The sequence below is a fragment of the Anolis carolinensis genome, unplaced genomic scaffold, assembly GCF_035594765.1.
Source record: "Anolis carolinensis isolate JA03-04 unplaced genomic scaffold, rAnoCar3.1.pri scaffold_11, whole genome shotgun sequence".
Lineage (NCBI taxonomy): Eukaryota > Metazoa > Chordata > Lepidosauria > Squamata > Dactyloidae > Anolis > Anolis carolinensis.
Window position 1 is genome coordinate 25672967 of NW_026943822.1, and position 24900 is coordinate 25697866.

Sequence of the window (24900 nt, forward strand, 5' to 3'; positions counted from 1 at the left end):
CAGGCAGAGGAGGCGGAAGGCCCTGGAAGAAACCACAATTCCCGTAAATTCCCTCGCATGGAGCCCAGGACACGGACAGTGATAGTGGTCCGTCAGGAATTTTGGACTTCACTTCCCAGAAGCCTCGGCTAGGGCAGCCAATGGCTGAGGGTGCTGGGAAATGAAGTTTCAAGCTTGTGAGGAGGGCGAGACAGAAGTGGGCGGGGCCTTTTCCTCCGCCGGAGGCTCCCGAGTAGTTTTGGACTTCTCTTCCCAGAAGCCTCAGCTGGGGCAGCCAATGGCGGAGGCTGCTGGGAAGCGGAGTCCCGACGGACTGAGGCTTGTTGCCAGGAGTGGGCGCGTCCTTGTCCTCCGTCCGAGGCGCCCACAGTCTCATTGGACTTCACTTCCCAGAGGCCTCGGCCGGGGCAGCCAATGGTGGAGGATCCTGGGAAATGAAGTGTTGAGGCCTGAAGGCCTAGCGCTTGTGGGGCGGGAGAGGCAGAAGTGGGGATGCCTTCCGCGGCGGAGCGGGAGGAGGGCGAGGCCCGGCCGCGGCGGCTGTGCGGCTACCTGGGGCACCTGTCGGGCCGGGGCCGGGGCCGTGCCTTCCGGAGCCGCTGGTGGGTGTTCGAGCCGCGGCGCTGCGCCCTGTACGCCTTCCGGAGCCCCCGCGACGAGGCCCAGGCGCCCCTGGCCAGCCTCGACGTGGCCGGAGCCGCCTTCGCCGCGTACCCAGGGCCCAGGCCCGGCCCGGCCCCGCACGACGGGGACGGGGAGGCCGCGGAGGAGGAGGCGGCGGCGGCCCACGACGAGGCCGGGCCCACCGCCTTCGAGCTGCACGCGCCCGGCGGGGAAGTCGCCGTCCTCAAGGTGAGAGAGAGGCGAGGGGAGAAGCAGGCCTCCGAGGATGCTAGACACATCGGCACATCCGGGCAGCGTCCCCTGGGCCGCGCCCTTGCAGACGGCCAATTTTCTCGCACACCAGAAGCGACTTGCAGTTTCTCAAGTTGCTCCTGACAAGAAAAAAACAAACAAACAAAAAACATTGATTAGCATTTAATAGCCTGGCGGTTTCAAAGCCTGCCTGGGGGAATCCCTTGTTGGGAGGTGTTAGCTGGCCCCAGTTGTTCAGTGTCTGGAATTCCCCCGTTTTCTGAGTGTTGCTCTTTATTTACTGGGCCAGCTAGTGCCTCCCAACAAGGGATTCCCCCAGACAGGAAGCAGCCAGGCTTTGAAGCTGCAGGGCTATTCAGTGCTAATCAATTTATTTATTTACAGTATTTATATTCCGCCCTTCTCACCCCGAAGGGGACTCAGGGCGGATCATATTACACATATAAGGCAAACATTCAATGCCTTAACATAGAACAGAGAGAGAGACAAACGCAGGCTCCGAGCTGGCCTCGAACGCAGAGTGATTTGTTGCAGCTGGCTGCTCACCAGCCTGCGCCACAGCCCGGGCCTGGCCAACTGCTCCTCATAGGGATTATTCATGGTCTCCAGACCTTTGATCCTTTCAGTCTCCCTCTTCCTCTGGACGCCTTCCAGCTTAGCGTTGATGTTCCTCTTGAATTGCTTTGCCCAGAATCGGACACAGTGCCCTTCCAGGGGAAGAGGTCTGACCAAAGCAGAATGCAAAGGCTTTTTAGTTATTGCGTCCCACTCTTGGCTAATGTTCACCTCGTTCTCCACTAAGAGACTCCGAGATCTTTTTCACATGTTCTGTTGTGGAGCCAAGCATCACCCATTCTGTACCTTTGTACCTATGTGTCGTATCTTACATTTGTCCTTGTTGAAATGCATTTTGTTTATCACTGTTACTTATTTCCATGGTACAGCACTTTATGAAACCTGTCGCCGCTGGTTGCTTTTAATTACTCTGATTTTATCTGCTTGGATTTTAACATATTGTCCATTATTTAATTTTGTGTATTGTAGGAATGTTTTAAGTTTTTGTCAAATATGTTGTGTTGTTGTTTCGGGCTTTTCCCTGTTGTGAGCCGCCCTGAGTCCCTTCAGGGAGATGGGGCGGGATATAAAATAAATAAATAAACAAATAAATAAAGTTTTGTTAGTTTTGGCCAATAATAATAATGCTTTATTTATATCCGGCCACGTTCTCCCAGAGGGACTCGGGGCGGCTCATGAAACACTCAAGGTGTGACACACAATACAAAATACAACAAGTGCAAAACAAAACATAGTTTTGGCCAATCATCTCTCTCATCTGCTGAAGTCCTTTTGCATCCTGAGCCTGTCCTCTGGAGTATTATCCCTCTCCCCCAATTTGGTCCCATCTGCACGTCATCTAAACTTTCATCCAAGTCATTAATAAAGATCCTGAACAGCACTGGATCCTGTGTCACCCCACTAGAGAACCTTTTGCTCCGATCCAGTTCCGGGCTGGCTTTTCATCTCCCCCAGAGAGTGCACGCAAGTCTTGCAAGGAGCACTTGCACAACCGCCGAGAAGGGAGCCTGCCTCTTCCTTCCTGTCTTGTGGGGCCCACTTCCAGAGAAGTCACCGGCGTTAGATTGCAGCCACTGGTGGAAGCCTGCTTATCCGGAGTCGCTGGCCAAAAGGCCCCGTTGGCACCAGATTACTGTACCTGTCTTGGAAGCCAACCAGAGTCTGTCACGGATGAGACTGCCAACCATTTCTGGTTGCTGGAGGCAGTTCCTTTCAGAGGAGGCTTGTTGGCAGGGGTTTTGATCAGACTCTGTGCTTAAGCCAGGCAGGGGCAAAATGTAACCCCGCTTCCAGGTGTTTTGGACTCCAACTCCCACCATTCCTTACAGCCTTCCTTTTTCCCTCTCAGACGCTGAGGCAACGCTGGGACTTCTGAGTAACTGTACAGCACATTGTGCCATTAGTCAGCCATGGGGCAATGCAACCGTTTAACAACCGGTTGTTCCTCTTAAGTTGTGGGTTTCCCCCTCCCGTCCCTCCCCAAATCTACCAGTTGCATGCGGTCTCTTCCCGATCAGATTCTGTGCCTTTCCCAGAGTGAATGCCTGCCTCTGGAAGCTTGCCTTCAGCCTTTTGCTTTCAGCCTCGGACTGCTGTGGCCAGAAGGCATTGATTGGCCTTGACCTCCTTTGCTGCAAAAGGAAGTCAATTAGTCAACAGCAATGTGAGCTAGAAGTTATTTCGTGTTGTCGTCCTGTTTCTCGTCACTTCATGAAATACTTTTATTCAGCGTGTGTATCCCTTGCTCCTTTTTGTAAAGGCAACTTTTAATATGTAAGTGCCACCGAGATGGGTTTCTTTGCTGAGGATATTTAAAGAGAAGTTGGGCAACTAATTTGAGGATGCTGTGTTGGGGAGAACTGGGCCCAAAGCCCCCGGTTCTTACAATGGGTGTTTCTGGACATCCTCAGAGTGCCCTGTTCTTCTCCCTCACAGGCAGCCACGCACCAGGACATGACGTACTGGTTGCAGGAACTCCAGCAGAAGCGGTGGGAATATTGCAACAGCCTGGATGCAGCCAAGAGGCTCAGCCGCACCTCCCCGACGCCGTGCGACTCCTCCACGGGACTGGTGGCCAAAGACAAGGCTGGTAAGATGGCTTGAAAGGGTGCAGAGAAAGTGTCTGAATTGCACCATTGCTCCTTATTCCATCCCATCTTCTGCAAATCACCTTCAGTCCCAGTCTCGTGTTGTCTCCATTACTCTGCCATCTTCAAGCATCAGAGGCTGGTTTGGGAAGTTGAGGCCCCTTTGCACATGCAGATCACAAAGAAAGGTAGCTTCATTATGTTACTTTCAAGTATGCATTTGTTACAGGCCCCTTCTACTTCCATGTAATCCAGATTATCAAAGCCGATAATCCATATTAACTGCTTTGAACTGGATTATATGAGTCCACACTCATATAATCAGATAATCTGGATTTTATATGGCAGTGCAGAAGGGGCCACAGTCATCCCTTTTTAGAATATGAAACTCTGGGAAGAAAACTTAAAAATTGGATATCTTGGTTCCATTATTGTTATTTTTATTATCATTGATTTTTTTCTAACGTTACTTTTGCTGCTTGTCTTCAGCCTGAAACAAGAAGGCCCATTCATGCTCACTTTCCTTTTAATGTTCATGTTTACCAAGAAGTGGGCAGGATATGTAAAACAGAGCGGAGTGTTTTGTATGGGCACCATTGTGCTATTCATGTGAGGCAAATTATTCTAATTGGAAAATCCGTTTTCTCTGATGTTGTAATAAATGCTATGCTTGTGTTGTCTTTCCTTCTGGCTTGATTCCTAGGATTGTGTGAATGTATGTAGGGAGAAGTGTACTTTGCAGTATTAGGAATAGTGAAGGATTTGCTTTCATTCATGGGACACCTCACATTATTCACTCAATCAAAAATAATTTGCTGGACTCGGCATTTAGTTATGCCTGCGTTTAAATCAAATTGCACATGCGATTGATTGATGAAAGAAAGTCTCTGTTGGTAAAAGTGCATACAGGAGTTTAAGCTTCAGAAAAAGAGATGTGTTAAGACAGGCCTGATGAACCTGAGCATCTCTTGCTAGTTATGGCCTGCAGAGTGCTGAGGAAATGTTGTCCTTGTTCCAAAGTCGATAAATCAATCTGCATGGGAAAATCAACCGTAAACAAGAGCAGCTGAGACATAGACCTGTTCCTCACCATGGCTGCACCATCTGAGTGTCTGTTCTTACAGTAAATGACTTGGCAACTGATTTAAGGTGCAGCCAGCCCTCCACATTTGTATGGATTTGGTCATGATGTCTTTTCTATGAGTTTCTATGGAAGTTGACCATAAAGTTGCACTGGATTCTTCTCTAGGTTTGTACTGGTCTGTGGTGACCTATAGCCATCAGGAATGGGGTCAGGAAACTTGCAGCCGTATTAAAAATCTCTCAAACAGGCAAAGATCTATGTTTTATTGTTTTTATATGCTTGTTTTTAAATGTTTACATGTTTTAAATGCATTTGATATTGCATTTGATAAATGACTTGGCAACTGATTTAATGTGCAGCCCGCCCGCCACATTTGTATGGATTTGGTCATGATGTCTTTGATATGTATATTTTTTATATTTTATATGTATATTTTTAATTCATAATGTATTTTAATAGTTTTAACTGGTTTATGTGTTGTTTTATATTGATTTGTATGGGCATCTAATTGTTGCCACTGTTGTAAGCCGTCCTGAGTCCCTTCGGGTGAGAAGGGCCGGATATAAATGTGAGAAATAAATAAATAAATACAATATTGTGTTTTATGCTGTATTTGGGCTTGGTCCCCATGTGAGCCACCCCGAGTCCCTTCGGGGAGATGTGGTGGGATACAAAAATAAAGTTGTTTTATTATTATTATTCTTATTATTATTATTATTATTATATGTTAGTAAGATCCTTTGTATCAGAAACTGTGTTCGATTGCCTTCAGCCCACAGTCATATTTCTTTTGGTTTTAAGTTTTTGCCAGTTCAGTGGCAATGATTGTTGGTGACACATAATATGGATAATGGGTGTTCAGAGATCTTGGCTTTTTCCAAGCTAGAAAATCACATCCGCGATGGAATATTTTATTCATGCATCTACAGCAAAAACATTTTGTGGCTTTTGTGATGATGGTTGCCATCCTCTAGAGCAGCCACTAAAGTACACAGAAATCTATAATACGTGTAAAGATACAGTTGTCCTATTACTAACTAATATACAGAATGGAACAATGGTAACAGACAAATTATAATCCTTACAGGGGCATGAGTAATACACAAATACAAACTGTTTACAGCATTACATCAAACATTATATTCATGTTTGTATGTTTTTTCAGTAACAAATAAGTCTGTTCAATAACTGAGTACAACACTTTAAATTCCAGTATTGACCCACGTAGATAAACGTCTTAGAAATGCTTGGTCAAAGGAGTAAACAACTGTGTATTGTGGTTCACACTTTAGATAACTTCATCATAGTCCCATGTAAGTTAATGTTTTGGAGATGCGCAAAAGGAATGTAAACCATAAAGAATTGTAGAACAAAGGAATGTAGAAACAACAAGGATTCCCGGGTATATTTTAACCCTTGTTTCTGGATCAAAATTCCTTCTTCAGGTAGCTTCTGAAGGTTCTTTCAAGCGTTTGTTGTAGACTTTTCTGCAGCTTTTGTAAACTATATTTAAAAATACACAGTTGTTTACTCCTTTGACCAAGCATTTCTAAGACGTTTATCTACGTGGGACAATACTGGAATTTAAAGTGTTGTACTCAGTTATTGAACAGACTTATTTGTTACTGAAAAAACATACAAACATGAATATAATGTTTGATGTAATGCTGTAAACAGTTTGTATTTGTGTATTACTCATGCCCCTGTAAGGATTATAATTTGTCTGTTACCATTGTTCCATTCTGTATATTAGTTAGTAATAGGACAACTGTATCTTTACACATCCTCTAGAGCAGGCCTGGGCCAACTTGGATCCTCCCTCCAGGTGTTTTGGACTCCAACTCCCACCATTCCTAACAGCCTCAGGCCCCTTCCTTTTCCCCCTCAGCCGCTTAAGCGGCTGAGGGGGAAAAGGAAAGGGCCTGAGGCTGTTAGGAATGGTGGGAGTTGGAGTCCAAAACACTTGGAGGGCTAATGGTTGTCATCTTCTAGAGCAATGATGGGCAACCTTTTGCACTTGGTGTGTCAAAATTCACCAAAAAACCTAGCATGACTTGGGTTGTGTGTCACTTCAATAAAAAAAACCATAATTTCACAACATATATAGTTTAAATAACAACAATATATAATTGTAATATATAACTGTATTTAATAAATCAAAAACTATTTACTACCATTATTTCCATGTACAACAATCTATGGTACCTATAATATAATAATATACTACAATAATAATAGAATAATAATAGAATGATTATATATACAGTAGAGTCTCACTTATCCAAGCTAAACGGGCCAGCAGAAGCTTGGATAGGCGAATATCTTGGATAATAAGGAGGGATTAAGGAAAAGCCTATTAAACATCAAATTAGATTATGATTTTACAAATTAAGTGCCAAAACATCATGCTATACAATAAATTTGACAGAAAAAGTAGTTCAATACGCAGTAATGTTATGTTGTAATTACGATATTTACGAATTTAGCACCAAAATATCATGATATATTGAAAACATTGACTACAAAAATGGCTTGGATAATCCAGAAGCTTGAATAAGCGAGGCTTGGATAAGTGAGACTCTACTGTATATGTATGTATGTATGTATGTATGTATGTATGTTATGTGCATAATTCCCATGGAGTAAACAACAAAACCACTGGACCAAATCACACCAAATTTGGCCACAAAAGACATTAGTCATCCAATCAATCTGCATGCGGCAGTGTGTCAGCAAAAATGGCTAGGTGTGTCAGTGCTGACACGTGTGTCATAGGTTGGCCATCACTGTTCTAGAGGAAAGAATTCACAGAAATGCAGCGTGGCTTTGCACTCATTCCCACCATTTAAAAAAAGGGATGTGTGAATGGCCAACAAAGCAAGCTCAAGCTCTCTTTGAGGTGTCAGGGGAGGCTGGTTGACTCCATCCAGGAGATTCCTGCTCAATCCACTCCTCCTCTGGCAGAGTGTGAGGCCGTTCTATGTCATGGAAAAATGTGAAGGTGTGCCTGCAATCTTCAACTTGCTCACCTTGAAACAGAGGTCTTCTGGAGGCATGTGTTGCTCCGGAGGTATTGTGTTTGAAAGAATTGAATATTTGCTGTGTTAAAAGCACATGAAGGTGAGCCCCATGAAAGCGTTAGGAGGTATGAGGCTGATGTGAAGTGCGTGTGTGTATTACTAACGAATAGCGGCGTGCCTTGCCCTCAGATGTGAATCTTCTGCCCGCAAATGCCTCTGCGGAGAGAGCCAGGAACGTCCTTGCGGTGGAAGCGGTGCCCACGGAGCTGGTGGGAGAGCAAGCCGCCTGCCACCCGGCCCCCGGACAGCCCAGTGCCATTAACTTCTCCCTCAAGCAATGGGGCGCTGAGATCAAGTGAGTATGGCTTGTGCATGTGTGTGTTGTGTTCCTCGATACCTGTATTAATGCTGGGAGGGGGGGGGGTTGGACTGGATGGCCCTTGAGGTCCCTTGCAACTCCTATTATTATTATTATTATTATTATTATTATTATTATTATTGTTGAGTTAGGATAGCCATTTTGGAGGGCTTTCATCATCATCATCATCATTTAATTACTTATTAATCGCCCTCCATCCATGATGCTCTAGGCGATTTACAAGATAAAATTGTAAAGGATAAAAACACATACATAAAAATATTAATAAAATTAACATAGATTAAAAGCTCTAGTAAAGAGCCAGGTCTTGAGTGCTAGGGTAAAAGGCCCTAGGCTTTGAGGGTTGTTTTCCTGCATGAAGGCAGGTGGTTGGACTAGATAGCCTTTAAGGTATCTTCCAACTAATAATAATAATAATAATAATAATAACAACTTTATTTATATCCCGCCTCCATCTCCCCCGAAGGGGACTCGGGGCGGCTTAGAGCAAAATCAGATACAAAACAATGATAAAATAAAATATGAAACATCAAAGAACAATAATAAAAACCAATAATAATATATACACAGCAGCCGAAAAAAACACAATGCGGTATTAAAACATCGAATTAAAAACAATGAAGTTGCAATAGCGGATAAGCAAGGTGCACATTATGAATTACAAATTTTACATAGATAAAGTGCAATAGATTCATTTAAGGTCACATTGGGTAGAGAGGAGCCCTGAATTAATATCAAGTAATCAGGAAAAGAGCGACTAGTACAAAAGGTCGAGGAGTATAATTGTAATTATGATGGGGATGGGCGATCTTAGCCAAAGGCCTGGGTGAAAAGCCAGGTTTTCAGGCTCTTCCGAAACGCCGAAACTGTTTAATATTATTATTTTGGATGGATTGCCATCAGTTGGGGCTTTGGTGGCGGTTGGACTAGATGCCTTTGGGGTCTCTTCCAACTCTTCTTCTTATTATTATTATAACTGTTATGATTGAATGGCTGTCTGTGGGAAGGGCAACTGGATGGTCTTTGGGGTCTCTTCCAGCTCCTCCTCCTCCTCCTCCTCTTCTTCTTCTTCTTCCTCCTCTTCTTCTTCTCGATACCTGATGCACTTGAGACACAGGCTGCTGTAGCACGGCACTTCTGTTTCTGTCGTCTTCATACCAAGCCTGGGAGGCAGGCAATAGTGCAGGCATGGGCAAACTTCTTCAGGTTGTCCTCCTGGCATAAAAATGGAGCTGCTCGCCCCATCATTACCCAAGGAGGAAAATGAGACATGCAGCAAATGCCCCGATCCTCCTCCCCCGATCTTCGGGCTGTCCTCTTGGCATGATGCTGGGAGGAGGACGGGATGGGTGACAGCTGAGAGCGCTCTTAGCCTTCCTCAGGCCGTCCTCCCGGCATAAAGACGGGGCTGTTCAACACTGTCCTCATGGCAGCAGGAAGGCGAGACATGCTGTGGCTGAGAGCACTCCAGAGCTGCTGCATACCTTCCTCCCTGTCCTTTCAGCGTAAGGACGCAGTGGGCCACTGCTCTTGTTTTATTGTCTCTTTTTTATTGTCTTACTGTGTTTTATTTTTATTGTATATTGTTCAATGTATTTATGCTGTTGTTTTTGTAAATTGTGCTAGTTGGGCCTTGCCCCATGTGAGCCGCCCTGAGTCCCCGTGGGGAGATGGTGGCGGGGTATAAATAAAGTATTGTTGTTATTATTATTATTATTATTATTATTATTATTATTATTATTATTATACTGAGAGAGACTGAGGAAAGCACCCAGGGGGCTGCCTTAGTTTGCCCATGCCTGCAATAGCGGAATCATTCTAGAGCATGGATCTACCCCAAGGTTTTCCTTTTCCATTGCTGGAAGCTTTGGTGCTCAGACACTTTTGATTTTGAGGAAGGAATCCTAAGCAGGCAGCAACTGTAATCTGCACCTTTTTTGTGCCAAATTACAAAGACAGACCTTTTTGCTGTTGCACATTACATTCACCAGCAAATACTTTTCTTTTTTTGGTTACGGGATTTTGAAAATTGAGGTGCACTTTAGATTTGATGGCGCATAGGACTCAAGGAAATAGCTCTCTTTGAAAGGGACATGCAGACCACAGTGCTTGGGTTCCTCCTGTTTAACAGACCCAGGTCATTGAAATACAGATCTCGAGACAAATGCCGTCAAAGAGGACACCCCGGCCTTTGTGTGTCCTCTTTCTGAAAAGGCGTATTGTCCCCATTGCGAGGCCTGCCAGGCAGCTGAAACCACTGTTTTGACCTTGGCCGGCTTTTGGCAACGGCCTCGTCTGGTCTTGCTTCTCTCAACGCTGCTGCTTTGTGCTTCTGCTCAGCAGCCCTTCCTGCCTTCGCAAAGGCTGCCCTGGGAGGGATCCCCCCATTGATGCCCAGCTGCAGCAACACAAGTGCGCCCGTCTCCCCACATTATTACAGACTGCCGAGGTGGCTTCCTTGGCAGCTCTGGAAAAACAAGGCCCGCTTCCTCCCGGTCACTTTGGTGTGGCTGATAGCGTCCCCGTCCTCCCCGCAGCCCTGTTACCGAGTTGTGAAAAAGACATTTAGAAGAAGAGCTGTGGGTCTGAATACTCTCTACGATTTCCCCTGTTCTTCTCAGTTTGGCCACAGAAAAGGTCCCCTGTGGCTTCAGAACCACTGGACCTTGCAAACTGTTCATAGAAGGCCCTGAGCGGTTTCTGCGCCTGCCGTTTGTGCGCCACACTCCTCATTTTAACACCAGGATCTGGTTCTGATGTAACATTGAACCGAAGGGGCAAACAGTAACGCTGCAGAGGAACTTTGGCACCAGTTGCATGCCAGTTTGTGATGGTTTGCCTTCTTAGAAGTCATTATCTTGCTGAGTTTCCCCACAACCTCAGGCCTTCCCCTTCAGCACTGCAGCCGTTCCGTCACATGCTCTGCGCATGTCTCTGTGCAAAACCAGGCTGCCTTCATATGTTGCAACAGCTGCCGAACCATGCGAGGAAGGAAGCCCATCACCGAGAGAAGAAGGGCAGGCGCTGTTCTCAAGGGCACGGCCTCACGGATGATAATGCTCCACCGTCACATGGGCCCAAGGAGGAAACATTGGCTGGTTTGTTTAGTTTAAAAAAAAAACACTCTGGAAACTCTGTGAAACTGGAAGGAGGTCCCTCTTAAAAGCACAACGCACTCCAGTAACCTTCCAGCGGAGCAATGGCAGCCTGAGATTTTGCAACGGGGACTTTTGCTTTCGCCTCTTTGGGGGTTTACTTCCCTGTCAAGTTGTCCAGCTGCCTTTCAATCACTTTCTTTGCTGTTTCGAAGACCTGTGGTTCTCCGGCTGCTGCTTTGCATGCTTGTTTAGAAACAGGAGAAGGAAAGAAAAGAGTTCCAGTTTGTAGTTCAGCCCCTAATATGTAGACCTGTGGGTCACAGGGATTGCCGAGCTGTGTTTGGTTCTGGATGGATTACAGGACATGGGTGGATTTTATTTTTTTAAAACACTGCAAGATTTTTAAGCACCAAACTGAAGAATGAGCTGCGGAGGAGTCGAGGCTTTTGCCCTTCCAGCGGGATACATTTTGCACGTTCTTCTGTGGAAAAATCTCTCTTCTCCTTTTCAGTTGTTTTATTGTTTTCACATGTGTTTGAGTTCATTCTGAGAATCTTAACAGAAAGGCAAGGAAGCTTTTTGAACCTGTGTTTGGCTTCCTGGGCTCTAGGACAAGGATTCTTCTTTAATGATAAAAATGCCAGTTAATTGCTGAGGCTTCAGCTGCCTCAGTCTGCAAAGCATTGTAGTCGTGTGCTATAAGTGGGTTTCCTGCTTTGATGGGTTTCCGAAGTGAAGGAAACGGATCTTGGAAATCGAGCTGCTCTGCCGCTTGTCGTTTCTGCGTCCCTTGTTTAAAGAGCGATGCCAGATGATTTGCCAAGCCTGCAGGACTTCAAAGCCATAACCCTGTTTGCCTTCTGTCCTTTGCAGGAATTCTGTGTCTCACCTGAGGCCTGGGAAAGGGAGCGGCGAAAACCGCCGGAGCGTCTTCTACACCGAAGAGTGGGAGATGCTGGACCCCACGCCAAAGGAGCTGGAGGAGTCGATGGCTCACGAGGAGAAGAGGAAGCCTGCGGCAGAACCCAGCAAAGGTGGGACTCTCCTTGCCGGGCTCCTTCCCACCTAATGATACAGGCATAGTCTTCCGTTACAGTAAGGTTTCGGTACCCACAATGGGTACGTTCCTGGCTGGATTGCTCTTACGTGAAACTCTAGATACAATCCAATGCCATTAAACTTCTCCCCCACTTCTGGTCCCAGCATACCACAGAGGTGCATTGCAGGACCTAGAGATTCCTTAAAAAATATATATATATGTGTGTGTGTGTGTGTGTGCATATATATATATACTAGCTGTGCCCGGCAACGCGTTGCTGTGGCAAAGTGGTGGTGGTATTGGTTAAAAATTGTTGTGTAATTTTTATTTGATGTTATTTGTATTATTTAATTAATTTTATTGTAAGTTATCTTTTTATTTATTATATTTTATTATTTTCTTGTATTATTTTTAGTTATTTTATGTTATTACAGTATTTTATTGTATTAATTTTTTTTAGTGTTTTTAATTATTTTTAGTGTTTTTTATTATTTTTGATTGGGTTGCTAGGAGACCAAGTTGGAGGAGCTTTCTAACTGGCAGCAATTGGATAAAAGAAATTATTACTCTCCCTCTAATTAGGACTTTATTTTTCTTTTCTTTTTGTTGTATCAACCTAGAGGCGTGGATGATGGGTTGTGTTGTCAAATTTCCAAGTTGGAGGGCCTGTAGTTTTGTTGTTTTGTCTGCTGCCGTGATTCCATCACTCTTTTATATATATAGATATATACAGTATATATATATATATATATATATATATATATATATATATATATATACACACACACACACACACACACACACACACACACACACACACACACAATATAATTTACAATATTATATAATAATTATAACACATTGTATATACATATAATATTCATAATATTATATTGTAATACGATATACAGTAGAGTCTCACTTATCCAAGCTAAACGGGCCGGCAGAAGCTTGGATAAGCGAATATCTTGGATAATAAGGAGGGATTAAGGAAAAGCCTATTAAACATCAAATGAGGTTATGATTTTACAAATTAAGCACCAAAACATCATGTTATACAACAAGTTTGACAGAAAAAGTAGTTCAATACGCAGTAATGTTATGTAGTAATTACTGTATTTATGAATTTAGAACCAAAATATCATGATATATTGAAAACATTGACTACAAAAATGGCTTGGATAATCCAGAAGCTTGGATAAGCGAGGCTTGGATAAGTGAGACTCTACTGTAATACTAATAATACAATATAATAATATTAATTATATATTATATATTTACATGTAATATTACTAATAATATTACAATATATTGTAATTTATTACCAGTATTGTACTATGCTAATAATATAATATTGTATGTTAATTTAATTTGTAAGTCGCTCTGAGTCCCCTTCAGGCTGAGAAGGGCGGCATATAAATGTAGCAAATAATAAATAAATAAATGAATGAATGAATGAATGAAAGGTATCTTTTCTAGGGATTTTCTAGCTGCACCAATTGGCATGCAGTTGAACAACCTCAAAATGTTTTTCGTTTAGTCCTGCTTAGATCTAGTGACCAAGCACAGGCATGTAGGGTAACACACCGGCGATTAGCCAGAGTCTGATCTGAACTGGGGAAACTGTGTCTCCCATTCCTCAGGCCTGAGCGGTGCGGCGTTCCCGTTCGATTTTGGCCGCATTCCCCACAAAACCAGGCGCCCCTTGAAGGACATGATTGGGCCCGGCAGGAACCGGAACAGCGCGGCAGAGTCTCCTCCCGTCGAGTGGAACGGGAGCAAGTTCGCGTCCGAAATGCAGCTGAAGTTCCAGAGCCAGCAGGAGGAGCTGGAGGCCCTGAAGAAGGAGCTGGCCAGCCAGAAGGTACCTTCCAATTACATACAGCCATGGAAGGGAGGGAGGGAGGGAGCACAAGGGCCTTCACAGGAGGGGTTTAGTCCATTCTCAAGCAGGTCTTACCGGCAAGACTGTCTTTCTAAGGTTTGGGTGGAACCTCTTTTCTTCTATGTGGAGTCTGTGAAATGCACACATAGGGGTATTTAATATGTGTTTATAGATATACTTCTTAATATGTATCTTTTATAGAAATATATTTTAATAGGTGTGCTTATAGAATTTTTACAATGCTTGTGTGTTTTTATTGTGCTGTGACCTGCCTTGAGCCATGAAGAGAGGTAGGTAAGAAATAGCATAATAATAATAATAATAATAATAATAATTATTATTATTATTATTATTATTATTATTATTATTATTACTATTTTATTATGACAGAGAAAATAAGATAGATACGAAATCCAGCATATCTATCTTGTTTGCCGTGTCATAATAAAATTATTATTATTACTATTATTATTATTACATTGCATCCCTTCAGATATTCAAGGGTAGCTTTACATTCATCTCTCAGTCTTCCCCAAATTCAGGATACCCAGCTTCCTGTGTCCTTCCTCATAAGACTTGAGAAAATTACGATCTGCCAACTGCAAAAGGCCACCCTACTGGGATCTGCGTGCATCATCCAAAAATACATAATAATATTATTTTATTATGACACAGCAAACAAGATAGATATGCTGGATTTCATATCACAAAATCACAAGTCGAACACTTCCCAAGTGTCTAGGACTGTGGGATGTATTTTCGGATGATGTGCGCAGATCCCAGCAGGGTGGCCTTTTGCAGTTGGCAAATCGTAATTTTGTCAATGTCTATTGTTTCCAAATGCCGGCTGAGATCTTTTGGCACGGCACCCAATGTGCCCATCACCACATTATTATTATTATTGTTATTGTTATTGTTATTATTATTATTATTATTATTACATTACGTCCCTTCAGATATTCAGGGGTAGCTTTACATTCACCTCTCAGTCTTCCCCAAATTCAGGATACCCAGCTTCCTGTGTCCTTCCTAATAATAATAATAATAATAATAATAATAATAATAATAATAATAATAATAATAACTTTATTTTTATACCCCGCCTCTATCTCCCCAAAGGGGACTCAGGACGGCTTACATGGGGCCAAGCCCGAATAAAAACAACAGCAATATAAAACACAGCAATAGACAAAAACATGCACAATTAAATTTTTTTTAAACATTAGCCAGTAAAAAACAAGAACGAATAAAAACATGGATTAAAACGGAGAGATTGTAAAAGCAGACTGGGTAAGGTGCACCATATAAATATTGTAAACACGAGGTGACTGCTAAAGTGCTGCAAATTCTTGGAAGTGCAAATTGGGATGGAAGTAGACCCTGTGTCATAAGACTTGGTTTCCAGATCTTTGGCCATTTTGGACCCCTTCCAGTTTGTCCTTCTTGACTTGCTTTGCTCAGAAAGGGACATGGGGGTATTATTTTTCCAAGTGAGACCAAAGCAGAAGAGAGTGGGAGTAGGTCTTCCCTTGACCTGGACACTAGGCTCTGATTGAATTCTGGAGAAGAGAGATGCAGCTGGCTTTCTGCCTTGTCTTGTCGTGTTTACATCCCCTCGTGCCCAGCATCGGTCTCTTTCTCCCCTTCTAGGAACTGGTGCGGCTCCTGCAGCAGACGGTCAGGTCCTCCCAGTACGACAGGTACTTTGCCGGCCACCTCTGCCAGGACGGGGCCGCCAAAGAGAAGCTGGAGCTGCTCCACCAGAAGGACGGCCAGATCCTGGGCCTCAACAACCAACTGGAGAGGCTGGCCCTGGAGAAGGACAGCCTGCAGGCCGAGCTGCGGGCCCTGAAGGGCACGGTGGGCGAGCTGAACGAGCGGCTGGGCATGCTGATGGAGACCATCCAGGCCAAGGACGAGGTCATCGTCAAGCTCTCCCGGGAGCTCAGCGAGGGAGGGGCCTCTGAGCCTCAGGGAGGGCCCGCGTCCAGCCCCCCGCCTCCCTCCACAAACAGAGACCCAGAGGAGCTCAACAGGCTGAAGGTAAGGCCATGGAAAAATCTTCTCCTGGATTCCTCTCATTTCGGCCTTTTGTTTATTTCCAATCCCGTGTCTCTTCTGCATTTTTGCAGGACAGCCTTCAGGGTTACAAGACCCAGAACAAGTTTCTCAACAAGGAGATCTTGGAGCTCTCGGCCTTGCGGAGAAATGCCGAAAACAGGGAACGAGACTTGATGGTCAAGGTGGGTCGGTTGGCTGTGACATACTAGAACGGGCCTGGGCCAACTTGGGCCCTCCCTTTGGGTGTTTTGGACTTCAGCTCCCACCATTCCTGGCCTCAGGCCCCTTCCTTTTCCCCCTCAGCCGCTTAAGTGGCTGAGGGGGAAAAGGAAAGGGCCTGATTCCAGGAATGGTGGGAGTTGAAGTCCAAAACACCCAAAGGGAGGGCCCAAGTTGGCCCAGGCCTGCAATAGATGCAATAGTTTGCAACTCCATGATGCTCATGCTAATAATAATAATAATAATAATAATAATAATAATAATACTACTACTACAAGGGTTTAATCCATGGCACCCAAACATGTAAACACCGCAACTGTGTTCCTGTCTCTTTGGTGTTTGGTATGGGTAATTTCTCTATATAGCCTCAGGGTTCAACTCACTTTTGGGTTCTCCCCCATGTCCTTATAGCGCTTTTAACTTCCTCCATGTTTACAAGTCTCACTTAGTACACTTTGATCAGCCCATCCTTATGCTTTTTATTGATGTGTTTTAACTTTGTCTTATTAATGGTTTGATTTTAATTTTTCATTTGTGCGTTTTCGGTATTTGATGTTTTTGTATGTATACTCTTTTGCATTTGTAAGCCGCCCTGAGTCCCTGTGGGGAGATAGAGGCGGGGTACAAGAATAAAATTATTATTATTATTATTATTATTATATTATTATTGCTATTAGGTTCCTTTCATCAGGTATTTTAATCTAATGATTTTATCTTATATTGCTGCTATAGTCCCGTCCCCCCCACCTTTGAAGTTGACTGAATGGCATTGGTGGTTATTTAATATTATTACTGTTGTATAAACCTTTGTTTTAACTTCTGTTTTATTATCTTCTTGTGTTTTAAACTGTGTATATTGTTGGTGTATTTGCGCTGTTACTTTTGTAACATTGTGAGCCACCCCAAGTCCCCACGGGGAGATGGTGGCGGGGTATAAATAAAGTTTTCTTCTTCTTCTTCTTCTTATTCTTATTATTATTATTATTATTATTATTATTATTATTATTATTATTATTATTATGTTTCCCGCAGTACACCAGCCTGGAAGCCAAGCACTGCCAAGTGGAGAGCAAGTACCTGATCCTGCTGCAAGAGATGAAGGCGCCCGTGTGCTCCGAGGAGCAGAGCCCTCGCCACGAAGTGGTGGCCCAGCTCCTGGAAGACGCCTTGCGGGCCGACACCACCGAGCAGCCAGAGGTCTTCAAGCCCCACACGGTCAGGTGAGTGCACGCTCCCACTCCCTCCCATGGTCCTTGGAAGGGAGTCTTCTTTAAAAATAATACGAGACCAAAACAGTCAGATGGCCAGAGTAATAGGTAAGGTAAAAGGTAAAGGTTTTCCCCTGACATTAAATCCAGTCGTGTCCGACTCTGCGGGTTGGTGCTCATCTCCATTTCTAAGCCTAATAATAATAATAATAATAATAATAATAATAATCCAGTGCAGGTGGTCCCGGTGGTGATGGGCACACTGGGTGCCGTGCCAAAAGATCTCAGCCAGCATTTGGAAACAATAGATATTGACAAAATCACAGTCTGCCAACTGCAAAAGGCCACCCTACTGAGATCTGCACGCATCATCCGAAAATACATCACACAGTCCTAGACACTTGGGAAGTGTTCAACTTGTGATTTTGTGATATGAAATCCAGCATGTCTATCTTGTTTGCTGTGTCATAATAAAATAATAATACAGTAGAGTCTCACTTATCCAAGCTAAACGGGCCGGCAGAAGCTTGGATAAGCGAATATCTTGGATAATAAGGAGGGATTAAGGAAAAGCCTATTAAACATCAAATTAGGTTATGATTTTACAAATTAAGCACCAAAACATCATGTTTTACAACAAAATTGACAGAAAAAGTAGTTCAATACGCAGTAATGTTATGTTATAATTACTGTATTTACGAATTTAGCACCAAAATATCATGATATATTGAAAACATTGACTACAAATATGGCTTGGATTATCCAGAAGCTTGGATAAACGAGGCTTGGATAAGTGAGACTCTACTGTAATAATAAGTTTATTTATATCCCGCCTCCATCTCCCCCAAAGGGGACTCGGGGCGGCTTACAGCAAAATCAAAATACAAGCGATGATAAAATATAAAACATCAAAGGACAAAAACAAAAACCAATAATGAAATATACACAGTAGGTGAAGAAACACAACACAGAATTAAAACATCAAATTAAAAACAATGAGGTTGCAATAGTGGAGGTGTCTGTAGACACCTCCAAGGTCATGTGGCCACTGGCATGACTGTGTGGAGTGCCGTTACCTTCCCACTGGAGTGGTACCTATTGATCTACTCACATTTGCATGTTTTTGAACTGCTAGGTTGGCAGGAGCTGGGGCTAACAGGGGGCGCTCATTCCGCTCCCGGGATTTGAACCTGGGACTTCTCGGTCTGCAAGTTCAGCAGCTCAGCGCTTTAACACACTGAGCCACCACCAGGCCCCAACCAGAATAATACCAAGTTTATATTTACTAGGATCATACCAGCATCACTCTAAAAGGCTATCTATGTGTAAGACGACGTCCTCAAGACATTGCTCAGGCTCTATAACAATATAATAATAATAACTTTATTTTTATACCCCGCCCCATCTCCCCAAGGGGACTTGGGGCAGCTTACATGGGGCCAAGCCCAGGCAACAAACAATATAAAACTCAGCAATAAAAAACAAATCATAAACAAATAAACAATAAACACACTTTGATAAAAACCTGGGTTGGCTCCTAAAAAGGGCAGTGGGCCAGAAAAGTGCAAATAGTTTTATACTACCTCCTGTTTGTTCCAGGGATTGTGGATAATGGGAGTTGGGGTGTTAAAAGTCCACAGATAATAACCCAACAGTGTTGTAGAAGGAGTGTGCTGCTATACTGCGCACCAATGGTTTCTTCTTCTGCCTCAAACCGGAGACGCCTTCTAATGTCCCTCGGACTCCACGGTCCTGTTGCCTTCAGGCCAGTGAGGCTGTTTCCGGAGCCGCTTTGCCAGGGCGGGCCTGCTGCCAGTGCTCCATCTCCGCCAACCCAGGCCCGAGCAGGCGTGCTTTCTTACTCAGAGCATGTCGGTTGGTTAACCACTTTGGCTTAATAAGCGGTTAGAGCGCAAGGGAGCGGCCAGCCGGGAGGGAAATAAATTGGCGGCAGGTGCCTGGAAAGGCCTCGCCTTGAGTGGCGTGACGGCCTCTGCAAAACAATCCGTAGTTCGTAGGTGTCATTTGCGCATTGGCATATGGTTAATAATAATAATAATAATAATAATAATAATAATAATAATAATAATAATAATAATAATAATAACTTTATTTTTATACCCCGCCAAGCCTGAATAAAAACAATAGCAATATAAAACACAACAATAGACAAAAATTTTTTAAACATTAGCCAGTAAAAACAAATACCAAGAACTAATAAAAACATGGATATTAAGGCTATAGTCCGGCTGCCCTGCTTAGATGTGAAATTGATTTTCTGGATGTTAGCATCTTTAGATGAGTGGAGGTGCCTAGTTGTTGGACTTCAACTCCCACCATTCCTAAGAGCTGGTAGGCTGTTAGGAATGGTGGGAACTGCAGTCCCAAACCCCTGGAGGGAGGGCCCAAGTTGGCGCAGGCCTGCTCTAGAGGAAGCTTGCCACGGCCTTCCATTGAGGCTGGGCGTGCGCCTTGCTCAGATTGGACCTTGTCCTGCTAGCCCGGGGCTCTCTGCCACGCCTGACCCTGTGCCGCTTTCCCTTTGCGCAGCGAGTACGACATCTACGGGTTCCGGACGATCCCGGAGGAGGCGGAGGAGGAGGAGGAGGAGGATGCGCGGCTGGAGGCCAAGGTGCGGGCGCTGGACCTGAAGTCGCTCTCGCTGGCGGAGCACCAGGAGATGTCGGTGGGCGTCAAGTGGGAGAACTTCCTGGCCGGGACCCTGCACCGGGAGATGGCGCGCTCGCCGGAGCTGAAGCAGCTGGTGCGCTCGGGGGTGCCGCACGCCCACCGCTCGCAGCTGTGGAAGTGGTGCGTGGGGCTCCAGGCCAAGAAGGTCCGGGCCAGCGCCGACCCGGGCTACTTCCAGGGCCTGCTCCAGAACGCCCTCAAGAAGCAGAACCCGGCCTCCAAGCAGATCGAGCTGGACCTGCTCCGCACGCTGCCCAACAACAAGCACTACTCCTCCCCGGCCTCCGAAGGCATCCAGAAGCTCCGGAACGTGCTCCTCGCCTTCTCTTGGCGCAACCCCGACATCGGCTACTGCCAGGGGCTCAACAGGTAGGCAGCGCGTGGCCCGGCGCTCGCAGTGCGTGCATGCGTGTGCAAGGGAGGGCTGCGTTGATGAGCTTCTTGTACACACCCAGCAGTGCAGAGAGCCATGTGTGCACACTTCCTTTCCTGGACAGGTTGGCGGCCATTGCGCTCCTCTACTTGGAGCAGGAGGACGCCTTCTGGTGCCTGGTGACCATCGTGGAGGTCTTCATGCCCCGGGACTATTACACCAAGACTCTGCTGGGCTCCCAGGTGTGACGCCTGAAAGGCTGGCCAGGGGTTGTGTCCGTCCGTCTGTGTGTGTGTGTGTGTGTATGTGAGAGAGAGAGAGCCCTCGGGGTGCGGTTAAAGCAGCCAGGCAAAGCTAGGCTGGCCTAAGGGCCTTTCTCAGGCCCCTTCCAGCATCATGGTATCCCTTGAGACCTTTGGGAATTAGTCCGGCCGGCTACAATTAAGGACAGATGGGGTGCAGAGGTCTAGTTGTCTGGCCGAAAAGAGAACCAGCAGGTGGGAGCACTTGAGAGATCTGCATCAACCGTCTGAAATAGCCAGGTGCTGGTAGCAACGGCAGAGCCTCCATTGTGTCTTGTGCCTCGAACCCTGGAAAGATGGACTGTCCCTTCCTTCCTTCCTTCCTTCCTTCCTTCCTTCCTTCCTTCCTTCCTTCCTTCCTCCTTGCAGGTGGACCAGAGGGTCTTCAAGGACCTGATGGGCGAGAAGCTGCCCCGCCTGGCCGCCCACTTTGAGCTCCACCGGGTGGACTACACCCTCATCACCTTCAACTGGTTCCTGGTGGTCTTCGTGGACAGCGTGGTCAGCGACATCCTCTTCCGGATCTGGGACGCCTTCCTCTACGAAGGGCCCAAGGCAAGCGAGCGCGGCGGCCTCCTGCCCTCGGCACCCACGGCTCCTGCTGCCGCGCCCTCGCCCGCCCCCCATTTCCCGCGTAGGAAGCTCCCCTCCAGGAGCAGGAGCAGGAGGAACAGAACAGAACAGAACAGAACAACAACAGTAGATAGAGAGATAATAATAATAATAATAATAATAATAATAATAATAATAATAATAATAATAATAATAGTAATAGTAATCATAATAAAAACTTTATTTATACCCTGCCACCATCTCCCCACAGGGACTCAGGGCGGCTCACACGAGGCAAGGCCCAACTAGCACAATTTACAAAAACAACAGCATAAATACATTGAACAATATACAAAAAAATAAAACACAGTAAGACAATAAAACAAGAGTTACTACAGCAGTAAATCAATCAAGATTTTCCAATAGAAATAGAAATAAGCTGGACTGGTGCATGAGCAATAGGAAAATAATGATAATACTTACCTACCGATCTATAATGTGTTCTAACAATGTTATTAATGGCTCTGAATGTATTGTTCTGTTTTTATGATTGCATTTTTGGGCATTCAATTTTGCCAATTTTTGTAAGCCGCCCTGAGTCCCCTCGGGTGAGAAGGGTGGGGTATAAATGTTGTAAATAAATAGATAGATAGATAGATAGATAGATAGATAGATAGATAGATAGATAGATAGATAGATAGATATCCAAGACAGCCAAGAGCAGACTTTTGGATCTTGGCTTCCATAATCTGACTCTTGCGGCAAAGACAACTTGTTCCCCAACTACGTCATTCATTCCATGTGAGCATGGGTTTTTCTTATGGCAGCTTATGATCTTTGCAGAAGTGAGCTTTGGCGAGTGCAGGGCGCAGTGTGTTGCCACCATCTCTCCCTCCCGGATGGCATTGAGTCCCCTGTTCTTTGGCTCTTCCAGGTCATTTTCCGGTATGCGCTGGCGCTCTTCAAATACAAAGAGGAGGAGATCCTAAAGCTGCAGGACTCCATGTCCATCTTCAAGTACCTCCGGTACTTCACCCACACGGTCCTTGACGCCAGGTAAGGGGGCCGAGGGAGGGGATGCAAAACACGTTGTTGTCCCACGCCTGCTCTGGGGCTGTTCTGACTCTCTCTCTCTGTCTCTCTCTCTCTCTCTTTTGCAGGAAGCTGCTGGGCATTGCCTTTGGGGACCTGAACCCTTTCCCCTTGCGCCAGATCCGCAACCGCCGGGCCTGCCACCTGGAGAAGGTGCGCCTGGAGCTGCTGGAGCTGGAGGCCATGCGGGAGGACTTCCTGCGCGAGCGCGAGACCCACCCGGAGAAGAGGGACCTCATCAGCGACGACGAGGAGGACGCCTAGCGCGGGAGGGGCCCGGCCGCCCCGTCCCCCGTCCCCCCTCCTTCAAAGCCATATCGCAGGGGCGCTCCCTCCTCCCGCCCTGCAGCCCGCAAATGGGAATCCGCCGGGCGGACGTCTTCTCAAGAGGCCTTTCCTTGCTTTGCACAGAGCACTTCGCTGACTGCAGCTGAGCTGCCTTGTTGGCTCTCTCTCTCTCTGACTCTCCTCCTGTGTCGCAAGCAAGCCCCCACTTCCTAAACCTTGCCCTGTTTTGCACCACGTTCTCAACGGTTTCTCACCTTCGAGTGTTTCAGCCCCTGTCTCAGCCTTTGGTTGCTTGAGGGCCTATTCTAGTCCAAATATTGACTTGTATTGAGAGTATATATACACATACTTCAGGTCGGGGAGGAAAATACGTTGAGGAGGCTTCCTGGAGCCAAATCTTTTTGCCAAACCTCTTAAGAAAGAGGAGGAGCGAGAGCACACTTTGTGCCAAAGGAGAGGGGTGAGGCGTCCGAAGAAGCCAATCCTCTCTCTCTGAAGACCAGTCATTTCCAAACTGCAACCTACAGGGAAGATTTATTATCATCAGAATCTGACTCTTGCGGCAAAGAGAACTTGTTCCCCTACCACGTCATTGTTGTGTGATGGCCTGATGCTGTGAAAGGAGCAGCGCTGGCTGGTCCAAAATGAACCCAAGTCTGGAGACAGGACCACAAGCCCCTGCAAAAAGGACAGTAGGATGACGTGGAAACAACCCTACATACAGATCAGGCATAGGCCAACTTTGGCCCTCCCTCCAGATGTTTGGGCTGTTAGGAGTTGTGGGAGTTGTAGTTTGGAGTTGGCCCGTGCCTGGGGCAGAACCCTTCCTTGCACCTGGATGCGGATTGAGCCTCTCCCTCTCCTCCGTCCTGGACCAAACGCAGAGAGAAAGAACGAAAGAAAGAAAGAAAGAAAAGCTCGGAGATGTGAATGAATGACGGGAGACGGGCCTTTCCTTACGGACCAACTCTTCCCTTTTGGGGCCTTTTTGGGGCGTCGCTTCTTTCTACAGAATCCCAAAATGTGTTACATATCATATATGCGACTATTTTATGCATGTCCTGTTTTAAGTATTAGCTTCGGCTTCTTTGGGCCGGATCCTCAGCCGCACAGAGACACGGATCCTGCAGCCACGCAGCTCACATTTGCTGAAACGGCACAGTGTGTGCGTGTGTGTGTGTGTGTGTGTGTATATATATATATATACACACACATACATACATATATACATATATATACATACATGTATATATGTGTGTGTATATATATGCACACACATATACATATACATATATACATGTATATGTATATGCGCACACACATATATATATATATACACACATGTATATGTATATGCACACACACACACACACACACATATCAATGCAAAAATCCGGTTTGCTGGGCACAACGAACACCTGTTTTGCACAAAATCCTGCTTTTCCTGGAGGGGCTTCCTAGAGAAGGTGTTTCCAGGCTTGGATTCGAAATGCTGTTTCCCGTTAATATTTTGCTGGATTTACCTTTGTACGTATTGCCGTTGTGTTTCCTTGTCTCTCTCTCCCGAAGGAAGCCAAGCGGGTCTCTCTCCTCAGTGTTTTTATACTCTCCTATCTCTTTTTGTACAGGAAATCTTTCTTGTTGGAAACAAGGTGTAATGCAATGAAAAGGTTGCCGTCTTGAAGCACAACCTGGTTTTGCCAGGAATTGTTGCACTGCAACTCCGGCAATAAAAACAATTTTCTATGGCCTTTGAGTTCAGCGTCTTCATTAAATCGGGGCCGGCAAACCAGCCTGGCCTTGGATTGCCTCTACAATATTCACAAACATTTACCAAAGTGTATACACGAATACATATTTATATACTCACACACACATACAGTAGAGTCTCACTTATCCAACACTCACTTATCCAATGTTCTGGATTATCCAACACATTTTTGTAGTCAATGTTTTCCATACATCGTGATATTTTGGTGCTAAATTCGTAAATACAGTAAATACTACATAGCATTACTGTGTATTGAACTACTTTTCTGTCAAATTTGTTGTCTAACATGATGTTTTGGT

At 45.3% G+C, this 24900-nt stretch overlaps 1 protein-coding gene across 1 annotated transcript; it reads left to right on the forward strand.

Annotated features, from left to right (window-relative positions):
• The first annotated feature begins 327 nt into the window (after nucleotides 1-327).
• Nucleotides 328-24578, forward strand: tbc1d2b (TBC1 domain family member 2B). The gene is made up of 13 exons (XM_062963300.1): nucleotides 328-852; nucleotides 3388-3541; nucleotides 7833-7998; nucleotides 11994-12154; nucleotides 13803-14023; nucleotides 15695-16087; nucleotides 16177-16287; nucleotides 17357-17544; nucleotides 20083-20592; nucleotides 20721-20838; nucleotides 21268-21453; nucleotides 22385-22506; nucleotides 22611-24578. Exons 1-13 carry the CDS (start codon nucleotides 493-495, stop codon nucleotides 22804-22806), a joined length of 2886 nt encoding a protein of 961 aa, XP_062819370.1. The 5' UTR covers nucleotides 328-492; the 3' UTR covers nucleotides 22807-24578.
• The last annotated feature ends 322 nt before the right edge of the window (nucleotides 24579-24900 follow it).

What these genes read in the sequence shown, in the direction of transcription:
- tbc1d2b (XM_062963300.1), top strand. Translation starts at nt 493, where the DNA reads ATGCCTTCCGCGGCGGAGCGGGAGGAGGGCGAGGCCCGGCCGCGGCGG. An exon ending in AGGAGCTGGCCAGCCAGAAG is followed by an intron (nt 14,024 to 15,694) that starts GTACCTTCCAAT and finishes CTCCCCTTCTAG; the next exon opens with GAACTGGTGCGGCTCCTGCA. An exon ending in AACGAGACTTGATGGTCAAG is followed by an intron (nt 16,288 to 17,356) that starts GTGGGTCGGTTG and finishes TGTTTCCCGCAG; the next exon opens with TACACCAGCCTGGAAGCCAA.